The 20,231-nt window shown below is 39.6% G+C and overlaps 1 protein-coding gene across 2 annotated transcripts in view; it reads left to right on the top strand.

The window, feature by feature from the left end:
* NBAS (NBAS subunit of NRZ tethering complex) overlaps positions 1-20,231 on the top strand; it is a 329,816-nt gene that overhangs the window by 166,410 nt on the left and 143,175 nt on the right. For both annotated transcript variants that reach the window (XM_047744603.1, XM_047744602.1), the window contains exons 32-35: positions 3,918-4,031; positions 9,529-9,642; positions 11,987-12,144; positions 12,935-13,024. In XM_047744603.1, coding sequence (XP_047600559.1) covers positions 3,918-4,031; positions 9,529-9,642; positions 11,987-12,144; positions 12,935-13,024 — 476 coding nt within the window. The remainder of the gene's footprint in view (positions 1-3,917; positions 4,032-9,528; positions 9,643-11,986; positions 12,145-12,934; positions 13,025-20,231) is intronic.

Here is a 20,231-nt window from a genome sequence, read left to right as displayed (position 1 = left end):
CACCTTCCTCAGATGGAGGTAATCATAAAAGATTCTCTAGCTGGACCTGAAAGTTGTGTCTGAAGGACTGAGCATTTTTGCATGAGAGGATTCCATACTTCATAAGCATTTCTGCGACTAGGTCAGTAGCAGTAGCAATAGCAATAACTAACATTGATTGAGTGATTTTTTTTTTTTTTAAAGATTTTATTTATTTATTTGACAGAGAGAAATCACAAGTAGGCAGAGAGGCAGGCAGAGAGAGAGGAGGAAGCAGGCTCCCTGCTGAGCAGAAAGCCCAATGTGGGGCTTGAACCCAGGACCTGGGATCATGACCTGAGCCGAAGGCAGCGGCTTAACCCACTGAGCCACCCAGGCGCCCCGATTGAGTGATTTTTATGTTCTAAATATATTTATAGATTTTTTTTTTTAAGATTTTATTTATTTGTCAGAGAGCACAAGCAGGCAGAGTAGCAGGCAGAGGCAGAGAGAGAAGCAGGCTCCCTGCTGGACAAGGAGCCCAATGAGGGACTCGATCCTAGGACCCTGGGATCATGACCTGAGCCGAAGGCAGTGGCTTAACCCACTGAGCCACCCAGGCGTCCCTATTTATAGGTTTTTATTAATTCTCAAAAATACCTTATGAAGTAGTGGCTATTATTGTTTTCAGCTTCCAGATGATGAAATCAAAGTTCAGGGGGTTAAATAGCTTCCTTAGGGTCACGCACACGTGGAGCTAGAATTCAAACCTGTATTTGTAAATGGTAGACCATTCTCTACTGACAAAATGGTTGTGAAACTAAGATTCGAGAAGGAAACTCAGGTATTCTCACTCATCAGCTAAGTGACTTTTGAGTAGTGTCACCTGCACCTGCACAGTTTAGATTTGTACTTCAGCAGTGGCACACAGAACTGCCTGTGTTGCTATGTGCCTTTGATGCCATTCACGAGTGACCGAAGTTGGTATTTTGCGTCTGTGGTTTACTGGGCATGGTTCACTGTCTGTGTCTCGTAGAAGGTGTTGATGAGAGTGTTTGGCATGTGTGTAGCTCATCTTCAGATTCTCCTTTATGCATTTATGTGTGTGCATGTGTCTGTGTGCATTATAGTTTTTTTTTTTAAACACTGGATATATACTTATGACATCCGCAGGAAAATGAGAGACCTTCAACTATTAAAAGATGCATACATGTTTATCCCTATTATTAATTCCATTTGAAAAGGAATGTTAGGTGTCAAAGAAGACTCCTTTCCTTCATAGAAATATAATAATATCTAAGGCTTGAATTTACCTAACTGAGAAATTACATTTTGAAATATAATTTAGAATGTCTTATGATAAGCAGTAAGAGAGAATTGGTATAGTGATTGTCCAGAGGCTCAAAAAATAGTAAATAAATAAAGTAAAATGACATTTGAAAATGACAACTGCATTCTCTTAGAGTCCCACTCTCCAAATTTACTTGATTTATTTGAAATATTAGTAATTATGCAAGAATCAGACAAAAAAAAACTTGGAACTTCAGAGAAAATGAGGATCCGCTGCTATGTACGGCTTTAGTTTTCTACTTTGATTTTATGGAGCTAGAAAAAGAATGGTGACAGTAAGGAAATCCACTTACTAGATTTATTAAAACTACAGTTTCTCTAAGAGTACCAGTATTCGTCAACTACAGCTGTAAAAGCATCTATGAAAACCTCAGGCTTTTTACGTATGTGGAGTGAGATCTGTGGTGGGTGTTGTTTTGAAATCAAATTAGAAACATGTAGAAAGTACCTTTCTCATAGTAATTGAATCTGGAATATTGAAGTAGTAATACACATTTCCTTAAAATACATATAAGAAGAAGACCCCAAACAGTAGCGGATGTTGAAGGAAAAGTAAAAACCCAATTTTTTGATTGAGAAAAGTTACGGAAAAGTTTGAAGTGTATGGTATCAGTTAATTTTTGCTAGACTGTGCTATTCGTAGGGCTCTCAAAAGCCTCTGGGGGTGCCTGGGTGGCTCAGTGGGTTAAAGCCTCTGCCTTCGGCCCAGGTCACGATCCCAGGGTCCTGGGATCGAGCCCCACATCGGGCTCTCTGCTCAGCAGGGATCCTGCTTCCTCCTTTCTCTGCCTGCCTCTCTGCCTACTTGTGATCTCTGTCAAAAAAAATAAATAAAATCTTAAAAAAAAAAAAAAAGCCTCAATGACACATGAGAGCAAGTTGATTTCTTGCTTCTTGCTTACAGGCATTTCTGCCCCATTTCGTGGGAGATGGCATTCTCACGGGAGGGGCGAAGGTCAGTAGTGGGGTCCCATGGTGAGTCTCATGAAACATTGGCTCAGAGGTGGCATATGTCACTTCCACTCACATTTCATTGCCCAAGAAATCACACAGCCAAGCGTAACATTAGTCAGGTGGGTATTTGGGGTACAAATAATTACAGTGGATACTGGGAGTAATAATACAATCTACCAAAGTCAGAGTCAGATGTACACGTTGGCTGTGGCGATGGTGAAGTAAGTAGTTGACGTCTGTATCTACTTTACGCTTTATGGTAAAGGTCACAAAGCATGACTGTACTAGCAGATCTATAAATAGCCATTGTAAAGGAACCCAGTACACACTGAAGTATTTAGGAGTTAAAGGATAGGATATATGCAACTTATTCTTAAATAGTTCAGAAAAAAACAGACTGTGTGTATGAGTGTGTGCAGGTGTACGTGTGTTTGTATATATGTATGGGGGGGGCTTCTGTGCATGGTGGAACGTGTGCATGTATACATGGAGCAAATTATTAACAGCTGATTATTCTTGACAAAGAGTTCTTTGTACCATCTGGCAACCATTTTGTAAGTTTGAAATTAAATCATAATGAAAACTTAAAAGAGCTCATTCCAAAGAAAAACCGCCATCTCTCTCCTTTATCTCCCCAACACCTGGGCCCTCTACTGCCTCTAAGAAATTTTGGGGAGAACACAGAATGTATGGGAGCTAGCCATGGATTGGGGAATGGACAAAGGAATGAAGGCTTAAAAAACATATAAGGAGGTGGGTTGAATTCTGGTTCCATCATTTTGTTCAGTGACCTTTCCACGCTTTTTTTTTTCTGAAGATGATAAGCACCTGCCTTGTCAAGTTCTATCTTGTAGGATTAATACATGTAAATTACCTACAACAGTGCCTGGGATGTAGGCCGTATTCGTGTAATGTCAGCTGTTATCCTTAGAGTTGCTACTGTTGTATTTCTGGGGGCCCAGGCGCCCAGGTAGTGCCAGCCTTCTTAAATGTTGACAACTCTCCCTTACATAACCATTCCTTCCTAGCGTATGTAGAATAATCTTTACTGAAGTTTCTCCCCCCTCCCTTTAAGTGTCCTTAATTACCTCATAGTGTGAACGGATATGATCGGACATGTTTTATTTTCCTAATATCTGGCTTAAGCGAGCAGATTGAACCTGTTTGGGAAAGGGTGGTACATTGGAGCAGTGAGAGCAGTTTGAGGATTCTTACCCTTTAAATGGGGGTGATGAAGTAGAGGTGGAAGATGCATGTTTGGAACATGGAATGGCTTTTGGGGTGGGGGGGCAAAGTCAATGAGGGCTCTGGTGTAATAAGAACAAGTATATGAAGTTTTCAGAGACAAACACTGAGTTCCTTATAATTTTCCCTATGACCCTACATGGCACTTGAAAAGGTGACAGTTTTCTTAGCTTCCAGATACCGATGCCTTTGCTGTTTCAGAAGGTCGGTGACAGAAGAGCCTGGCCTAGCTGTGTGTTATTTATTCAGAAGCAACAATAACTTTAATGTTTTAAAAATAATTGTATCTTTCTTAATTCTTTTTGATCTGGAGGCTAAGAGTTTACATCGTGTTGCTTACCTAAACTGGGACCGTCATGACATTCCTCGGCGATGTCCCTGGTTACAAGTATTTAGTCTTTCTCTTGCAGTGCGACTGTGCTCTGATCGGCTCAGCCTCATCAGTGAGTGTATCCGCCAGTCCCCCACATGCTACAAACAGTCTGCCAAGCTTCTGGGCCTTGCCGAGTTGCTGAGGGTAGCAGGTAAGTTTTGAATGCTGAATTGCAGAGGAAGGTTTCCCTGCCATCCTTGACATCATCCTGGGCAAAGGCCGGAATATGTGCTTGCCGGTGTCAGAATGCCACTCTTGACCAAGGATTTATCTTTTCTGCAAAGATCAGCGTGTTAGAGGAATGTGTCCCCATACCGAGCTGCTGGTCCCTCTGTCCTTTAAGCATTCAGGGTGCTAGGAGGTGGTTGTGAGGTCAGGAGTAGAAGTTGGGATTAATATTTGTAATCAGAAAGCTTAAATATAGGGGCGCCTGGGTGGCTCAGTGGTTTAAAGCCTCTGCCTTCGGCTCAGGTCATGATCCCAGGGTCCTGGGTTCGAGCCCTGTGTCAGGCTCTCTGCTCAGCAGGGAGACTGCTTCCTCCTCTCTCTCTCTCTGCCTGCCTCTCTGCCTACTTGTGATCTCTGTCTGTCAAATAACTAAATAAAATCTTAAAAAAAAAAAAAAGAAAGCTTAAATATAGACAAGTCAGCCCTACCACTCACCTTCAGTGTCCAGATTTGGTGTGATATTTTTGAGTTTGTGCAATTTCTTAGAAGAACTTGTGCATTTACTATTTGGTGGGGTTTGCACATAGGTGATCGTGCTTCATCATCTATTAAATGGTAAGGATGATGGTATTTTTCTCATCTTACAAGGGGAATTGAGGATCAGAGAAGTCTTGCTTGGCAGGGTTAAATAGCAGAGCCCACTCCCAAAGAAAGTCGGACTCTGCCTTTCATGCTTCTGTAACCGCACTGTTCTGCCGAGCAGAGTCTCTTAGTCATTTTCTTTTGTATTTTTGACTTACAGTTACCTCTCCCTGAACAGTTGCTGGCCAGGGGCGCCTGGGTGGCTCAATTAATCATCTACCTTTGGCTTCAGTCATGACCTCAGGGTCCTGGGATTGAACCCTGTGTTGGGCTTCCTGCTCAGTGGGGAGTCTGCTGCTCCCTCAACCCACCCCGCTTGTGCTTCTCTCTCTCTCTCTGTCTCAAATAAATAAAACTTAAAAAAAAAAAAGAGAGAAACAACAAACAGTTGTTGGGCAAATATTTTATAAGCTGTGGTTTGAAGTTGAGCTCATCCAAACCATATATTGTAGACTCAAAAGTAAACAGGATTTCTGTTTATATTCTGAACTTTAAAGAAACATATATTTAGTGTAGTAGGGCACATATATTTATTAATTTTTAAAATCTTAATATGGAGGACTCATTCTGAAGGTTTGTAGTTGTAGTCGATTTTCCTGAGTCACTTGTCCGAAAGTAGAGAGAGCATCAGCACCTTTACTCGTGGGTCTGTTGGCAGATTTGGAACCTGTTACCCATCGTGAGGCATCTTGGATGGCAGAGGAGAGGTTGGATTTGGTCATAAGGTTGCCTTAGTCCTGACTGCCCCATACATTTGCAAAGTGACTTTAGCTCCAGTTTCTGTCTTGGGAAGATAGGAACGATACTCCTGGCTTCACCCTCCATGTTTCCAAGGACCCCCTGAATGAGTGAATGCTAGAAAAGCATCTTGTAAACTTTGAAGCAGTCTGATCATCACGAAAGACTTTCATAAGGAAATTTCTCAGAAACTAAGGAAGCAGCTCAGGGACGCTGTCAGCACTTTTTATATGCCTACAAAGACCAATTTCCATTTTTATCCTCTGCCATGTTCACATGGAAACAGGATTATCTGTGATCTTGGTAAATTGTAGGAATTTTTAATGGGATTAACAACCTTTCAGTCCCCTTCTCTGCTCTTTTTACATATTGGCTCTTTCATGATGTACAGCGGCCTCTCGTTAGCTACATTTTACTGATGAAGAAATGGAAGCAGAGACAGGTGAGGTAGTATCACTGTGCTGAGTAGTTGGGATATAAGGGTCTGGTATGCCCAGCTTCTGTCCTCTGGGAATTCAGAATCTTTGAGGGCTGAGAAAGCAGATAATTACGCTGCAGCACGGGATGGGGTGTGTGCTTGGCTTCTGCATACACATTTCATAGAGCTTGGAAGAAAGGCAATGCTAGTATTTTGCCTAGCGAGGAGGGTAATTAAGAAGGGGATCCCAATGCTCGTGACATTTATCTGAAGCTTGTAGGGCATTCTGATGATCTACTGCTGCTTTATAAACCACTCCCAAGATTTCATGACTTGGAAACAAAATCATTTAATTTTTATCTCTCTCAGTTCTTAGGGGTTGACTGGGCTCAGCCAGGCAATTCAGGATCTTTTATGAAATTGTACCCAGGTAGTGTCTAGGGATGGATCGGCTCATCTAAAAGTTGCTTTATCCATGACTGGCACCTGGTCTGGGAACACTAAAATAGCTGGGGATACAATAACCACAGCTGAATCTCTTCTTTTTTTTTTTTTTTTTTTTTTAAAGATTTTATTTATTTATTTGACAGACAGAGATCACAAGTAGGCAGAGCAGCAGGCAGAGAGACAGGGGAGGAAGCAGGCTCCCTGCTGAGCAGAGAGCCCGTTGCGGGGCTCAATCCCAGAACCCTGAGATCATGACCCAAGCCGAAGGCAGAGGCTTAACCCACTGAGCCACCCAGGCGCCCCTGAATCTCTTCTTTGTATGGTTTCTCCTTGTGGTCTTTCCATATGGTGGCTGCAGAGTACCATGATTCTTACGTGGTGACTGACGGCTCCCAGAGTCCATGTTCTGAGAGAAACTAGCAGAAGCTTCTTGGGGTTTTCTGATCTAGCTTTGGAATTTGGACAGTTTCATTGCCATCATGTCTTATTCATGAGGCAATCATATGGGCCCTTTCAAGTTTAAGGGAAGTATGCATGGGCTCTGCCTGAAGACTTGACTGGGCCTGGATAATCTGCTTCTGAGCTGGCTTACTCATTAGGTGGTTGGAGGAGACTCGGTGTCTTTTCCTGGCTGGTGGGAAGAGGCATCAGTTCCTTGCCACATGGACCTCTCCACAGGGTTTCTTAACTGTTCTGTCAACCTGACACCTGATTGCCCCTCAAGCTGTTGATCCATGAGAGAGTGAGGAGGAAGCTGTAATGTCCTATATAATCTAGTCTTGGAAGTCACACATCATCATGTCCACCTTATTCTCTTAGAAGTAAATCACTAATCAGTCCCCATCAAAGGGAGGGGCAACGAGCTCCATCTTTAGAAAGGAGTGGCAGAGAATTTATGGACATAGTTTCAATTATATTTCATATATACTCAAAGCCTTGTTATGCCACCATTAATCTTCTGTTTTTCAGACTAAATATCTGAATCATTTTCTTTAATAGATGTCTTGTCAGGCCATACTCTTGACCGTTAAGAATTCATTTTGCTTGATGGGGGGGGGGGGGGGTTGGGAGGGGGGGGTGGGGTTATGGATATTGGGGAGGGTATGTGCTATGGTGAGTGCTGTGAAGTGTGTAAACCTGGCGATTCGCAGACCTGTACCCCTGGGGATAAAAATATATGTTTATAAAAAATAAAAAAAAATCATTTTGCTTTGTTTCGTTTGTAATATTTTTCTAGATCATTTTATAGACTATTTTTTGTTACGTTTTTCCCATTTACTCACCTGTTCAGTTTGGAACTTTCTAGAATTAAAAGCAGTTTGAACTTTGGAGTTCAGGGTGACTAACCCATCTTCCTATAAAAGTTTATATTAACAACAATAATCTCGTTTTAAGCTTTTATACTTACCTGAGTTACTTCTTACTATGTCCCTTATAGCAGAGTTATGACACTTATTTAGAATGTGAGGAGATAGGAACAAATAAGTTAATTTATTGAAGATTTCATAGTTAAGAATTTTCTCACTTTGAAACTTTTATTTATTTAAAGATTTTATTTATTTGTTTGACAGAAGAGAGATCACAAGTAGGCAGGGAGGCAGGCAGAGAGAGAGGAGGAAGCAGGCTCCCTGCTGAGCAGAGAGCCCGATGAGGGGCTCGATCCCAGGACCCTGGGATCATGACCTGAGCCGAAGGCAGAGCCTTCACCCACTGAGCCACCCAGATGCCCCGAATCTTTTATTCTTTGTTTCCTCATTTTTTTTTTCGTTGTTGGATGGTGGTAATCAATGGACCTGTTACTCAGAGTTAGCTAATTAGGAGATTTAATTATATTTGCAAAAATGCCTTTAGAAACCTAGTCACGTTGTCTCATAAAAAAAAAAAAAGAATCGCCCCTGGCCCTTTTCATTTTTGATTTAGATATTCTGTAAATGAAAACATTTCAAGAGTATTATCTAGGAAATAGGTTTTATATTAAGTGTGATATGTGCATTTATTATTGAGAAAGTTTTTACGTATTCCATTTCCAGTGTTACAGAACATGGGTTTATTATTCTAATGATAGTATTATGAATCATAGTGTTTATTCATTTTTTAAAAAAATCTTTTTCGATTAGTTGAGGCCAATATGTGGGTTTTATTTAAACCTATGCAGTACAGGTTGGAGATTAATGGTGACATATTTTTAAACTGATTTCAGAACTTTCTATGATATATTTTTTCTTCCAAACCACATTGTAGCCTAAAAATGCAGGGGCCATTGGGTATTTTCTTTCTTTCTTTTTTTTTTTTTTGAAATATCGAAAATAATTTTAAGGTTTCTTTACCTCATTAAAATATAAAACATGTTTTACTTTTTTTTTTTTAGTTTCAAGTATACACTTTGTGCTTATGTTGTAACTTTGAATTATTTGTCTTATAGTTGAAAATCACATTCTGGATAGAATCTCTACTTGTTTCACTGAGGATATATTTTTTTGAGCCCCTGTTACATGTGTGACTTGATGCCAGCTACTGAGAGTTTAACAAGGATGGAATCCTTGTCTTCACTTAAATTCTGATAGAAGATGTAGATTTTTAAAATGATAATCTCAATAAATTGGTATTCACAGAATGAAAAGTAAAGGAACATGTAAGAGGGACACCTAAACCACGTGTTTCTTGTGAAGAAATCTTACATAGAGAGGTCAGAGAAGGACATAACATCTAAGTTGACGCCCAAGAGTCTTGAGAAAATTAAGATATTTGTATTAACGTAAACTGAATTTTGTTATGTGTTCTTAGAGCCTAGATGCTTAGGAGGATAAATAAAAGGTAGTACCGTTAGAGAAACTATAAAATTCTCTCTAGTTTACTGTGTAAGTCTCCCCACCTTGTTATTGTCATTTATTAATTATAATTAGAAACAGAACATTCAAAGGGCATTATATAAAAGAGGAAATAACAAAAACTTTCAAGTTCTTGTTGGGAGGAAAACTTTTCTCTACACACTTAGGTTGGAATGGTTGGTCTGGGACTGATACTAGTCATTGATCTCTTAGGAGACTGAAAGCTAATTCCAGGAATAATAAATAGATTGGAAGGTCGAAGTTGCTGTGACATTTGTCCTATAATCTTTTAAAAAATCAGTCTAAGCTCTACCCTTTATTTTTTAATTAATTAGAAACACAATGTTAATGAGCTCTTTTATCAATTGACGCTGCCACAATCTTTAAGTGATTTGCATGTGTTACAGGTGAAGACCCTGAAGAAAGGCGTGGACAGGTTCTGATCCTTCTAGTAGAGCAAGCACTTCGTTTCCATGACTACAAAGCAGCCAGTGTGCATTGTCAGGAGCTGATGGCCACAGGTGAAATAGACAAATTACTTAACACTTGGCTCAGGTCCTTTTTACGTGGTGAATAATGGAAAAGGTCTCTTCTGAAATCAATTGGCCTGATTGGGAAGCCAGCTACATTTTCTTCAAAAGACATGAGAAACATTTTATGAGCCCTGATCAGTATGTATACCATGGGCTTATATATTAATATAAGTACTTTAATGGGCTTGGAGTTACATTTTAGCTGAGATTTTGGTTGCTTTCTGTTGCCTAATAAAAATATGCTCATAATTTTAAGAACGCTTTTATGTAAAATATTTTAATGCCTTTTCATGTATTTGTTATATAAAAGAAAATTTAAAGATTTTGAAGTATCTATAATTCATGAGTAGTTAATATCTCTAGTCTTTGTTTTTAAAGGGATAGCATAGTGCTTTTCAAACTGATGTTGAGGAAATAGGAAGTAGTATGCAATCCTTAAATTTTCTATATGGAAATTCAAAGTCTGTTCTCTGGAAGATCAGGTTTTTTTGTTACATAATCTCACTACGAAAGAAGGTATTCCCCAGTGGGGTTGGAAGTGATGTTGCCTTATCATAGACTCTCTACTAAATGATCTGCTTTCTCTGGCTGTGTCTGAGTATATGAAAGCCCAAGCAATCTTTTTACCTACTGTCTGTGCGCTTTCATAGCGAGCGGTTAAAAATGTCGTGCTTCACCTCATGGTAAGTCATGGAGCTGTGCATTTAGGAGCATTGCACTTTTTGTATATGTACTGTTAAAGAAAAATACTATTCTGACATTTCTTAAGGAATACTTAAGGAAGTATTTATAAGGAAGACTTTATTTAGGACTTTTGCAGTAGATGTTAAAAGTATTGCAGTAGGTGAGAGAGGTCGACTTAACTCCAAATACAGAAAAGACAGCTGGGGACTTAAAGCCAAGGAGCATAGGGAGGGGTCAGTGGATATAAAACTCCGTGAGACATCAAGTTCAGTGGGATTCTTGCTGATCTGACAGGATTCTTGCTGAAAGGCAGGCCTGGATGATCAAATTCAAGGATGAGAGAGGAGGAATTTGATCAGATATCAATAGTCATCAGTTATCAAGGGTGGGAGATTGTCTCTAAATGGGCTTTGTAGGATTATCGCCGGGGCTGGACTATGCAGGCTCAGTCAGCGTGGGCCAAGGGGTGGGCCTAGTTGTGAAGAGATTTCAAAGGAGCCTGACCAATGTTTGGTCAAGGAGAGAATCTTTGTGAGTACATCTGTGAAAATGTTTAAAACTCTGGGGGAAAAACTCAATGCTTTATAACCTCAGCACTAGAAAATCAGTTTCATAAAAAAGCTATATTCTGTAATACTATGTTAATAGTAACTAATTAGTATTAATATTAGCTAATTAATATTAGCTAATTATAATTATTTAATATTAACTAATAAGCCAGTATTACTATTAACCAATATTGGGTTTGTGACATTAAGTTCAGAGTAATTATGGTGTTTTTGAGAAAACAGTTTATTGCTTTAAAATTATTTAGAGAGTTTTGTAAGAATTTTATTCCCATCAGTGTAATACCCGGATTTTTACTTTATGTATCTATAGAAATTATTCTGGACCAAGGCCTTTGAACTTAGAAAAAACAAACCCTTTCAAACTAGAACTTGGTACTTAAAAAAAACAAAACTCTTTCAAACTAGAATTCCTTCAACTACAAATAAAAACATATTTTACGAATCTGGAGTATAAGTGTGTAGGACAAAGATCTCTGCTGGGAGCCAGGGCTGACTATATGCTTTGCTCTGTCCTTGGATCTCTCTCTTCTGTAAAGTGAATGATTCTGTGTGGCTGCCTATAGTAATTTTTCTTTTCTCACACTTCGTAGTTTACAGAGTGCTTTTAAATAGAAATGTTATTTAATCCTTCAACAACTCAAGGAGGAAAGCATTGTTCTTGTCCCTTTGTAGTAGTAGAAGTGTGACACGTGGAACTCTCTCCAGCTCACACAAGTGCTTAGTAGCAGTGTTGGGCCATACGCTAGGGTCTTCCGAAGTCAGATATCCAGCTTTTTACTCAGTGTCAAAGCTAAGTCGATTATTTATAGTCATTGCTAGGTATTCTAAAATGAAGCAGAGCTTATCAGAAAAACATGTCTGGGATATTGCTGAACTTTCTGGATAACAGACAAGTCTAATATTTCTTTCCTATTTTAGTTCCTCACGTATTTCTGGTTATGAAAATGTTATGTGTTACTAATGACCACAGTTGTGCTTTGGTGACACGAGACCTGAGCAGAAAGCCGTTGCACTTGTCCTCTCAGCGTGGAGACTTTTCTTGTGGAAATCAGGTTTTTTTTTGCTTGCCAATTTTGCAGGTTATTCTAAGAGTTGGGATGTTTGTAGCCAGTTAGGACAATCCGAAAGTTATCAGGACTTGGCCGCTCGTCAGGAGCTCATGGCTTTTGCTTTGACACATTGCCCTCCTGGCAGCATTGAACCTCTTTTGGCAGCTAGCAGCTCTCTCCAGAGAGAGGTAAGCGTTCCCAGTAAAGTAAATCTCGAACCGTATGAAATGTATTTTGTTGGGTGTGTGGATCTGAGATTTGTGATCATTTTTTAAAATGATAGAATTTTAATTTATGGAAGAAAAGTAGCTTGTCACTTATCTGAAAAGGGATTTGAAGATATTAGGATATAAAATAGTGTTTTTGACAATAAACAAAATAGTGTTTTTGGCTTATAGTAAGGAAGACGGGGTCCAAGGCAAGTATGAGAAAAAACAGGAAGTAATATTAAGAAGTAAATTATTGAGTGTAAATGGGGAAGTTAATGTTGAGAATAAAACATAAGAAATGGTCGTAGGAGTCCATAGGAGGAAATCACAGGAGTTAAAGCCAGTGGTGACAACATTCTCTAGAGGCCTTTTGGAAATGGCAGGGGAAAGAGTGTTGGTTGGGGAGATGCTGAATTTCCTAAAATTCACAGGATAGATCTCCCTGAGGGTGGCTTAATGCTCTTGTTGCAAAAATATAGGAAGAGATCAATGCAGGATATAAGACTATGGGAAGCGCTTCTGGAACTCTCATTTCCGTGTCCTTGTCATTCTGTACGTTGTATACCAGCTTTTCCGCCGCCGGCTCCCAGTTCTGAAGCCGGGCAGGTATTCAGAAAGTCCTGAAGTAAGCCTGTTCCCAAAAAACTGTTCATTATGGAATAGCAGATTTTTTCTCAAAAGAATCATTTTAAAATTTCCAGTCTACATTGTGAAATGCCGTGAATTCAAAAACACAATTCCTTCATAGTAGGTCATGTTCTCTTTCCAGATTCTTTGTCAAAAAGTGAATTTCCAGATCCATCCCGAAGGCGGGGAGAGTATCAGTGTCTCACCGCTCACTGGTAGAGTGCAACAGGAGGTGAGTTAGTGTGCCTGGGGCAGGAGATTGAAGCCGGGCCGGAGTGGAGTGAGCTGGGCATCGCCTGGCCCTGCGGATGGGGTGGAGAGACCATTTTTCTTCCAAACTTTTTTTGCGTGTTTTGTCAAATGCAACATTCATACATTAAAAAAAAAAAAGTACACGAAAGTGTTCAACTCAATAAATTAGCACAAAGACAGTATCCATGAAGCCACCGGAGAAATAGTGTACGAGCAGCCTTCTTCATGTCTCCACACACTGTCTCCCATTTTCATTTCTGGCCCTTCTTTCTCCTTCCAGAGATCACGGCTGTCCTGACACCAGGTCTTTGTGGCCTTTGTTCTTGTTTTGAAGAATTTTAATGCCCCTTCACACCTCTCCCCATGTGGTGGTTTAAGTTCACCGTTTCTGTACGGGACAGAAGTAGCCGCCCCCCATATCCTCCGGGAGACTCGTCCACGCTCTTACACATTTATCCTTGCTGCGGTGGAAGATTGCCATGTGCGCATCTCCCAGCACGTTCCGGTGAGGACTGGCGTCGGGGTCTGTTCAGTTTCGGCTAAAACTACAGCTGCGTCATCATGCGCTGCACGTCGCTGTTGCGTGGCTCATACCTTGTCTCTGGCGTCTGCTTCCCCAGCCCTGGAGGTGGATGCTAGCACGTCCGTAGTTGCAGCCTCGCTCAGGAACCCCAGATGATTTTCCAGAGTGGTTTTACCCATTGCATTTTCAATAACAGCACTGGGGATTGCCGTTTATTCCGAGTTAGCACTTTGACATTGTTAGTTTTTTTAAAAATTTTACCTCTTCTCCTAAGTATTTAGTGATACTTATTTATGATCTTGACTTGCATTTTTCCCGTTGCTAACGAGATGGAATTAGCTCAGGAGAGATCCTCTTTTGTGAGGTACCTGTTCCATTCTCTTGCCAATTTTCTACAGGATTTTTCTCCTTTGCCCTCACCTCGTTGACATTCTCACGAATAATAGTCTGTCTGAACCACCGAAGTATGTACCTGCCTCAGGATAGTTCATCCTGGGAGACAAAGGAGGGTGTACACACCCCCTGACACCTTTTGGTCATGGTTGGCTCTGTGACATTTCCCTTTCCGTGAATGTTTCTAACAACATAAAATTAGCATTTTCTTTTTTAGGTTGAAGAAAGTAGCCCACTTTTTGATATTCTATTAAGGTCAATTAAGAGATGATAATCCTCTTTATAGATTGGTTTTCCACAGGCTTTTGATATATTTGGAGGAAGGAAGTTGGCCAATTTTACTACCTTTCAAGGTCCAATTGAAGACCCATTTTCAATGGCACCTTCTTTATTCCAAGTTTTGTGTCTCTTGAGCCTTTTATCCCCCTCCACTGGTTCAGCCGCATCTCTCATCCTTCTGTCTGTCTCTTTAGCATCATCTTCTTTCATGCCTGGGTTCCAGTCCTACAAACATGCTCTGGGTTCCACTCCTACCGAACTCACCACCACTCTCTGGCTCCGTCACACCTTTGGTGTCATTTAATGCAAGTTTTCTTTCTCCCTCTGCTGCCTTCTTGCCTTGTGCTCTGGTCATCCTTCTTACCCCCTGATCCTGTCTGAAGTATCATTTCCTTTGGAAAATTTTCCTTGACTCCTCTAATTATTCCTCCTTCTTTATTTCCCACATACTCTCACGTCATTGTGTCAGCTCTTGTATGGTAACTAGAAGTATGCTGTTTATGTCTGTACTCTCTGTAGAGTGGTTGTTACATAGTGAACACCTAGGAAATGTTTGTTAATGCTCACTTGGAAGCTTCACTGCATGAAGATTAGTCTGTGGTAAAAATTAATTAGAAAATAGATTTTAGCATAAAAATAAAAGGGATTTCTCAATTACTTCACATATATGTGCTGTGGTAGCTACTGAGATCCTATTATGTTTTGGCCCATGTGAGGGTTGTATCATTTCTCTCTTCAGCTTAGAATTGCAAAGTATTTCTGCTGAGTTCAGCTCTGTAAGTTTATTCTGAATCCCCATCCTTCTTTATAAAATCCAGGAAAAGCCTTTGTGACTTTTGGGTTCCCTGTTTTCTCCTTCTACAATGAATTAGGAAGTGTCAACCTGGCCCTTTAATGGCTTCTTTGGAATGGGACATGCTGTGTCACTGCAAGTGGACGTGTATTTGTCCATTAGTCTCCTTAGTAAATGAAGGAGACCACCAGTCAGCTTTAACGCATTCTACTTAGCAAGGAAAAAGAATTCTTCCAAAGTATTCTTTTTTTTTTTCCTTTTCCTTCTCCTTTTTTTTTTGGTAGCTTCTTAAAAGCTTTTTTGTCTTCGTTTGTCCTTTTTCAGCAAGTTGTAAGAAATCTAGATCTCCTGAAATGTAAATTCAAACCCTCAATGAACTTATTACAGCTTTGATTCTTAAAGCACATTTTGGAATATTATAGCTACTATTATTAGATGAAAATGCAGTGCTTAGCTGTAAGATGCTGCATGTTACACATTAACAGTAGATATAATAACCGCATTAAATATAACCGCAAATGAGAGCTGACGATATGTGTAAACTGCTTAATGCTCAAGACTTTCATTACTCACTTGTGAATATACTAATTTTTATTTATATATCCAGGTAAAGTAAAGGTGTAATTGCTCTACAGTAGCATTTGCATTAGTTCAAGTGGAGCCTACAAGTTTGAAGATATTGGCTGTTGTCCGCGTGAACAAGATATTACTTTATAAATAGAACAGAATGCATATTTTGTGAATAACTACCAAAATTACAGTTTTCCAGTTTCTTATTAATGTTGGTTATTATGTTTTTTAGATGTAGCAATATACCACCATTTAGAGCGTATTAACGTTTGTTTAGCTAGTATTTGTTATATCACTTAGCCAATGGTGTTTTCCCTCAGATAAATCTAATTAGATTTGGAAATGGATTATGTATAAGGTTCCCATTAAAAAATCATTTTCACTGTGGGAAAACTTGTTATGAACATTTTAAGTAGCTATATAGATTTATACAACTGGACTAATTAATGTTTAGAACTGGGGCATAGGCTAAGCCTAGTGATTTTGGATTTATAAAAGGATTGTTTAGAAATATCTAGAAGTGAGCAAAATGGCAGTTGTCCTTCAGTATCAGAGACAACCCTTTCTTTTTCCATTCACCAGTTGATGGACATTTGGGTTGTTGCTACTTTTAGGCTATCGTGAATAATGTTGCTTTGAACATTGGTGCACACGTCTCTGAAGGGAAATGTGCTTTGATTTCTTGTGTACGTAGGTAGGCGTGGAACTGCTGATTGCATGTATATATGTGTTTAACACTTGAAGAAATGGCCAAATTGTTTCCCAAAGGGGCTGTACCATTTTCCTTTCCCACCAGGAGGAGTTAAGATTCCTGGGGCACCTGGGTGGCTCAGTGGGTTAAAGCCTCTGCCTTCAGCTTAGGTCATGACCCCAGGGACCTGGGATCGAGCCCCATGTCAGGCTTTCTGCTCGGCAGGGAACCTGCTTCCCTTCCTCTCTCTCTGCCTGCCCCTCTGCCTACTTGTGATCTCTGCTGTCAAGTGAATAAATAAAAAATCTTAAAAAAAAAAAAAAAAAAGGATTCCTGTGTCTCCACATTCTCATGAACACTTATTACCTGGCTTTTTCTCAAAAGCTATTCTCGGGGATGTATGTGATATCCCATTATCATTCTGGCATGCTTTTCCCAAATAACTAATGATAATGAACATCTTTTTATATGCTGCTGCTTATGGAGCTGTAAGAGTTTTGTTGTGGTGTTTTGTTTTTTAAATTCTGGGTATAAGTCCTTTCTCAAGTATATGATTTGAAAATATTTTTCTCTCCGTCTATGACTTGATTTTTTTTTTAAAGATTTATTTATTTATTTATTTGACAGACAGAGATCACAAGGAGGCAGAAAGGCAGGCAGAGAGAGAGAGGGAAGCAGGCTTCCTGCTGAGCAGAGAGCCTGATGTGGGACTCGATCCCAGGACCCTGAGATCATGACCTGAGCCGAAGGCAGCGGCTTAACCCACTGAGCCACCCAGGCACCCTATGACTTGATTTTTTAAAATTTTCTTAATGGTAGCTTTAGAAGTGCAAAACCTTTTAATGTTGCTGAGGTCCAGCTTATCAATATTCTTTTATTGCTTCTGCTTTTGGTGTTGTAGCTAAGTAATTGGTGCCTAACTCAAGGTTACAGAAATTTATCCCTGTGCTTTTTTCTAAGAGTTTTATAGTTTTAGCTCTTACATTTATTGAAAAGTAAGTAAAAATAAACCACTTTTTGTGTGAAATAACCTTAAGTTTGAGGAATATCTACATTTAAAAAGATGAATTTAGAATTTCTTACCATGCATAAAAATTAGTTCAATGGGATGGTTTTTGTTTTGTTTTGTTTTATGTTTTATGATAGTTTATTCCTTCTTGAAGGATTTTTTTTTTTAAAAGACACATTTATTCAGAGTCATGATCAGACTATTACATTTAGCAATCAACAGCATGGGTGCAAAAAAAAAAACAACTACATTAAAACCCTTTGTTGGAATGCTTTTCACTTTCCACAGAACAGAAACTAAAATAACCTGTTATACAATTAGTCACAAATACAGTCCTCGAGTTTTTTTGCCCATACACATGAGTATTGTCTAAAACATGTCTTCTTTGTAGCAGCTAGGCCCTGCCACCACTGTGCTTGGCTGAGTTCACAAATCTGTTGTAACCTGTAGCTTCCCTGTCACTTCTCTGGCTCTCTTCTCCTGCTAAGCTTTGTTTCCTGGCAGTAATTAAAACCTTCTGCCACTGCCGTAGCTGCTGCTGCTGCTGGAACCACCATAGCCACCTTGGTTTCATGGTTTGGCGAAGTATTGGCCTCCACCACCATAAGGGCCAGAGCTTCTGCCTCCAAAATTGCCTCCTTTCATGGGTCCAAAATTTGAGGATTGATTGTTGTAATTGCCAAAATCATTATAGCTTCCGCCACCTCCAAAGTTGCTTCCATCATTACCAAATCCGTTATAGCCATCCCCACTGCCACCATATCCACCACCACCTCGACTGCCACCAAAGCCACCTCGACCACTGAAGTTTCCTCCACGACCAAAGTTGTCATTCCCACCAAAACCACCTCCACGACCACCACCAAAGTTTCCAGAACCACTTCGACCTCTTTGGCTGGATGAAGCACTAGCCATCTCTTGCTTAGAGAGTGCTTTCCTTACTTCACAGTTGTGGCCATTCACAGTATGGTATTTTTGAATGACAATCTTGTCTACAGAATCATGGTCATCAAATGTTACAAAAGCAAAACCCCTCTTTTTGCCACTGCCTCGGTCAGTCATGATCTCAATCACTTCGATTTTCCCATACTGTTCGAAATAATCTCTTAGATGATGTTCTTCAGTGTATTCTTTAATGCCACCAACAAAAATCTTTTTCACAGTTAAGTGGGCACCAGATCTTTGAGAATCTTCTCTTGTGACAGCCCTCTTTGGTTCCACAACTCTTCCATCCACCTTGTGTGGCCTTGCATTCATGGCTGCATCCACCTCCTCCACAGTGGCATATGTGACAAACCCAAAGCCTCTGGAGCGCTTGGTGTTTGGGTCTCTCATTACCACACAGTCCGTAAGTGTTCCCCATTGCTCAAAATGGCTCCTCAGACTCTCATCAGTTGTTTCAAAGCTCAGACCTCCGATGAAGAGCTTCCGCAGCTGTTCAGGCTCTTTGGGAGACTCTGACTTAGACATGACGGCGGTGGGAGGGGAGACTTTAACGATGCTTACTCGGCGGCATCCACGGGCAGAAAGCCTTCTTGAAGGATTTTAAGTCTCATGTTTGGTATGCACAAAGACAAATTAATATTTTGAAGTTTTAAAGGAAACAGTTTCCTCTGGAATGGATTTTTGTTACAATTATCACTTTACTGTCTCTTTTCCCTTGGTGTTTTGGAATTTTGGTTTTCAAGCTCATTGTGGAGACATCCTGTTCAGTTTACTTTTTAGCTCCCTAGACCCTGTCTAAGGATTCTGTAGTTTTGTGGTTTTCCTTAATCTATACCCTTGGTGCTTCAGTCTAGAACCATGTCCTATAGTAGCTTTTGACATGGGACTCCCTCTTGTAATGTTGAGGATCTATGAGAAATAAAAGTGTGGAGCCAGTGAAGGGTTTGGGCCCTGTCTTAGTTCTCTGTCTCTCTAGACTTACAGTTTTACATAAATACATAGTCCCAGGCAGTGAGTCTGAGCTTCTTACCAGGGATCCTTTCAATTCATAATTCTCTAGAAAGGAGCATCTGGCAACCACTGCCAGCATTGGAATTCTGAGCCCCCAGATGTTGAATTCCATTGAACTTGAGTGCTTTCCCACCCTTTTCATCAATTATCCTCAGTATTTTGGAGCAGAGTGAGCACACTGAAACATGAGTTCATTTCTCCATCTTAACTGGAATTCATAATTTTTTTTAAATTGCAGAAATTAATATAGGCTCTTATTTTAGGAATCCCTTTAAGAGGAGACACGGTTCAGATAATTGACATTATGTGGTGTATTTTATTCCTAAAAGTAAAAAAAAAAAAAAAAATGAAATGTGAAACATCTGTGATAAAATATTAACATTTGTTAACTTTTGATAAGTACTGGAAATTTGTGGTAACTTTGGTTTTTCTACTTTTTAAAAAATGTGAAATAATTTAATAAAAAATAAATTAGTATGATAAATTCTTTCTTCGTTCTTTCTACCTATACCATGAATCTCACTGCTTAGAGGTAAAACATATTTAAGTTTATTTTAAAAAGTTCCAGACTTTTTTTTGATTATAAAGAGATGTGCAGCTATTGTCTGTCTCCTGAAGAATTATTATTTTATCTTATAAAATGGAATCATACTGCATATAATAACTTAAAGCTAATTTTTTTCATGTAATCTTATTTGTCTTGGATATATGCTTTTCTCATTATATACAGACCATTTCTATAAGGGTGGGTTAGTGTTCATTTGATGCACAGACAATGATTTATTTACCTTTTACTTTGTTTTTGAACATTTAGATTGTGTTTGATTTTCCTCTATTTTAGACTGAGCTGCACTGTGAGCCTTTTATGTACACATTTTGCATAGTTATACTAGCATTGCTCTGGAATAAAGTGGTAGAAATGGACTCCAGAGGTAGAGAATTTCCTGTTTTCTTGTGGCGTGCCCTCCATAAG

The sequence above is a fragment of the Lutra lutra genome, chromosome 9, assembly GCF_902655055.1.
Source record: "Lutra lutra chromosome 9, mLutLut1.2, whole genome shotgun sequence".
Classification (NCBI taxonomy): Eukaryota; Metazoa; Chordata; class Mammalia; order Carnivora; family Mustelidae; genus Lutra; species Lutra lutra.
The sequence above is the reverse complement of the archived record's forward strand: the minus strand, read 5'-3'. Positions and strand labels throughout refer to the sequence as shown.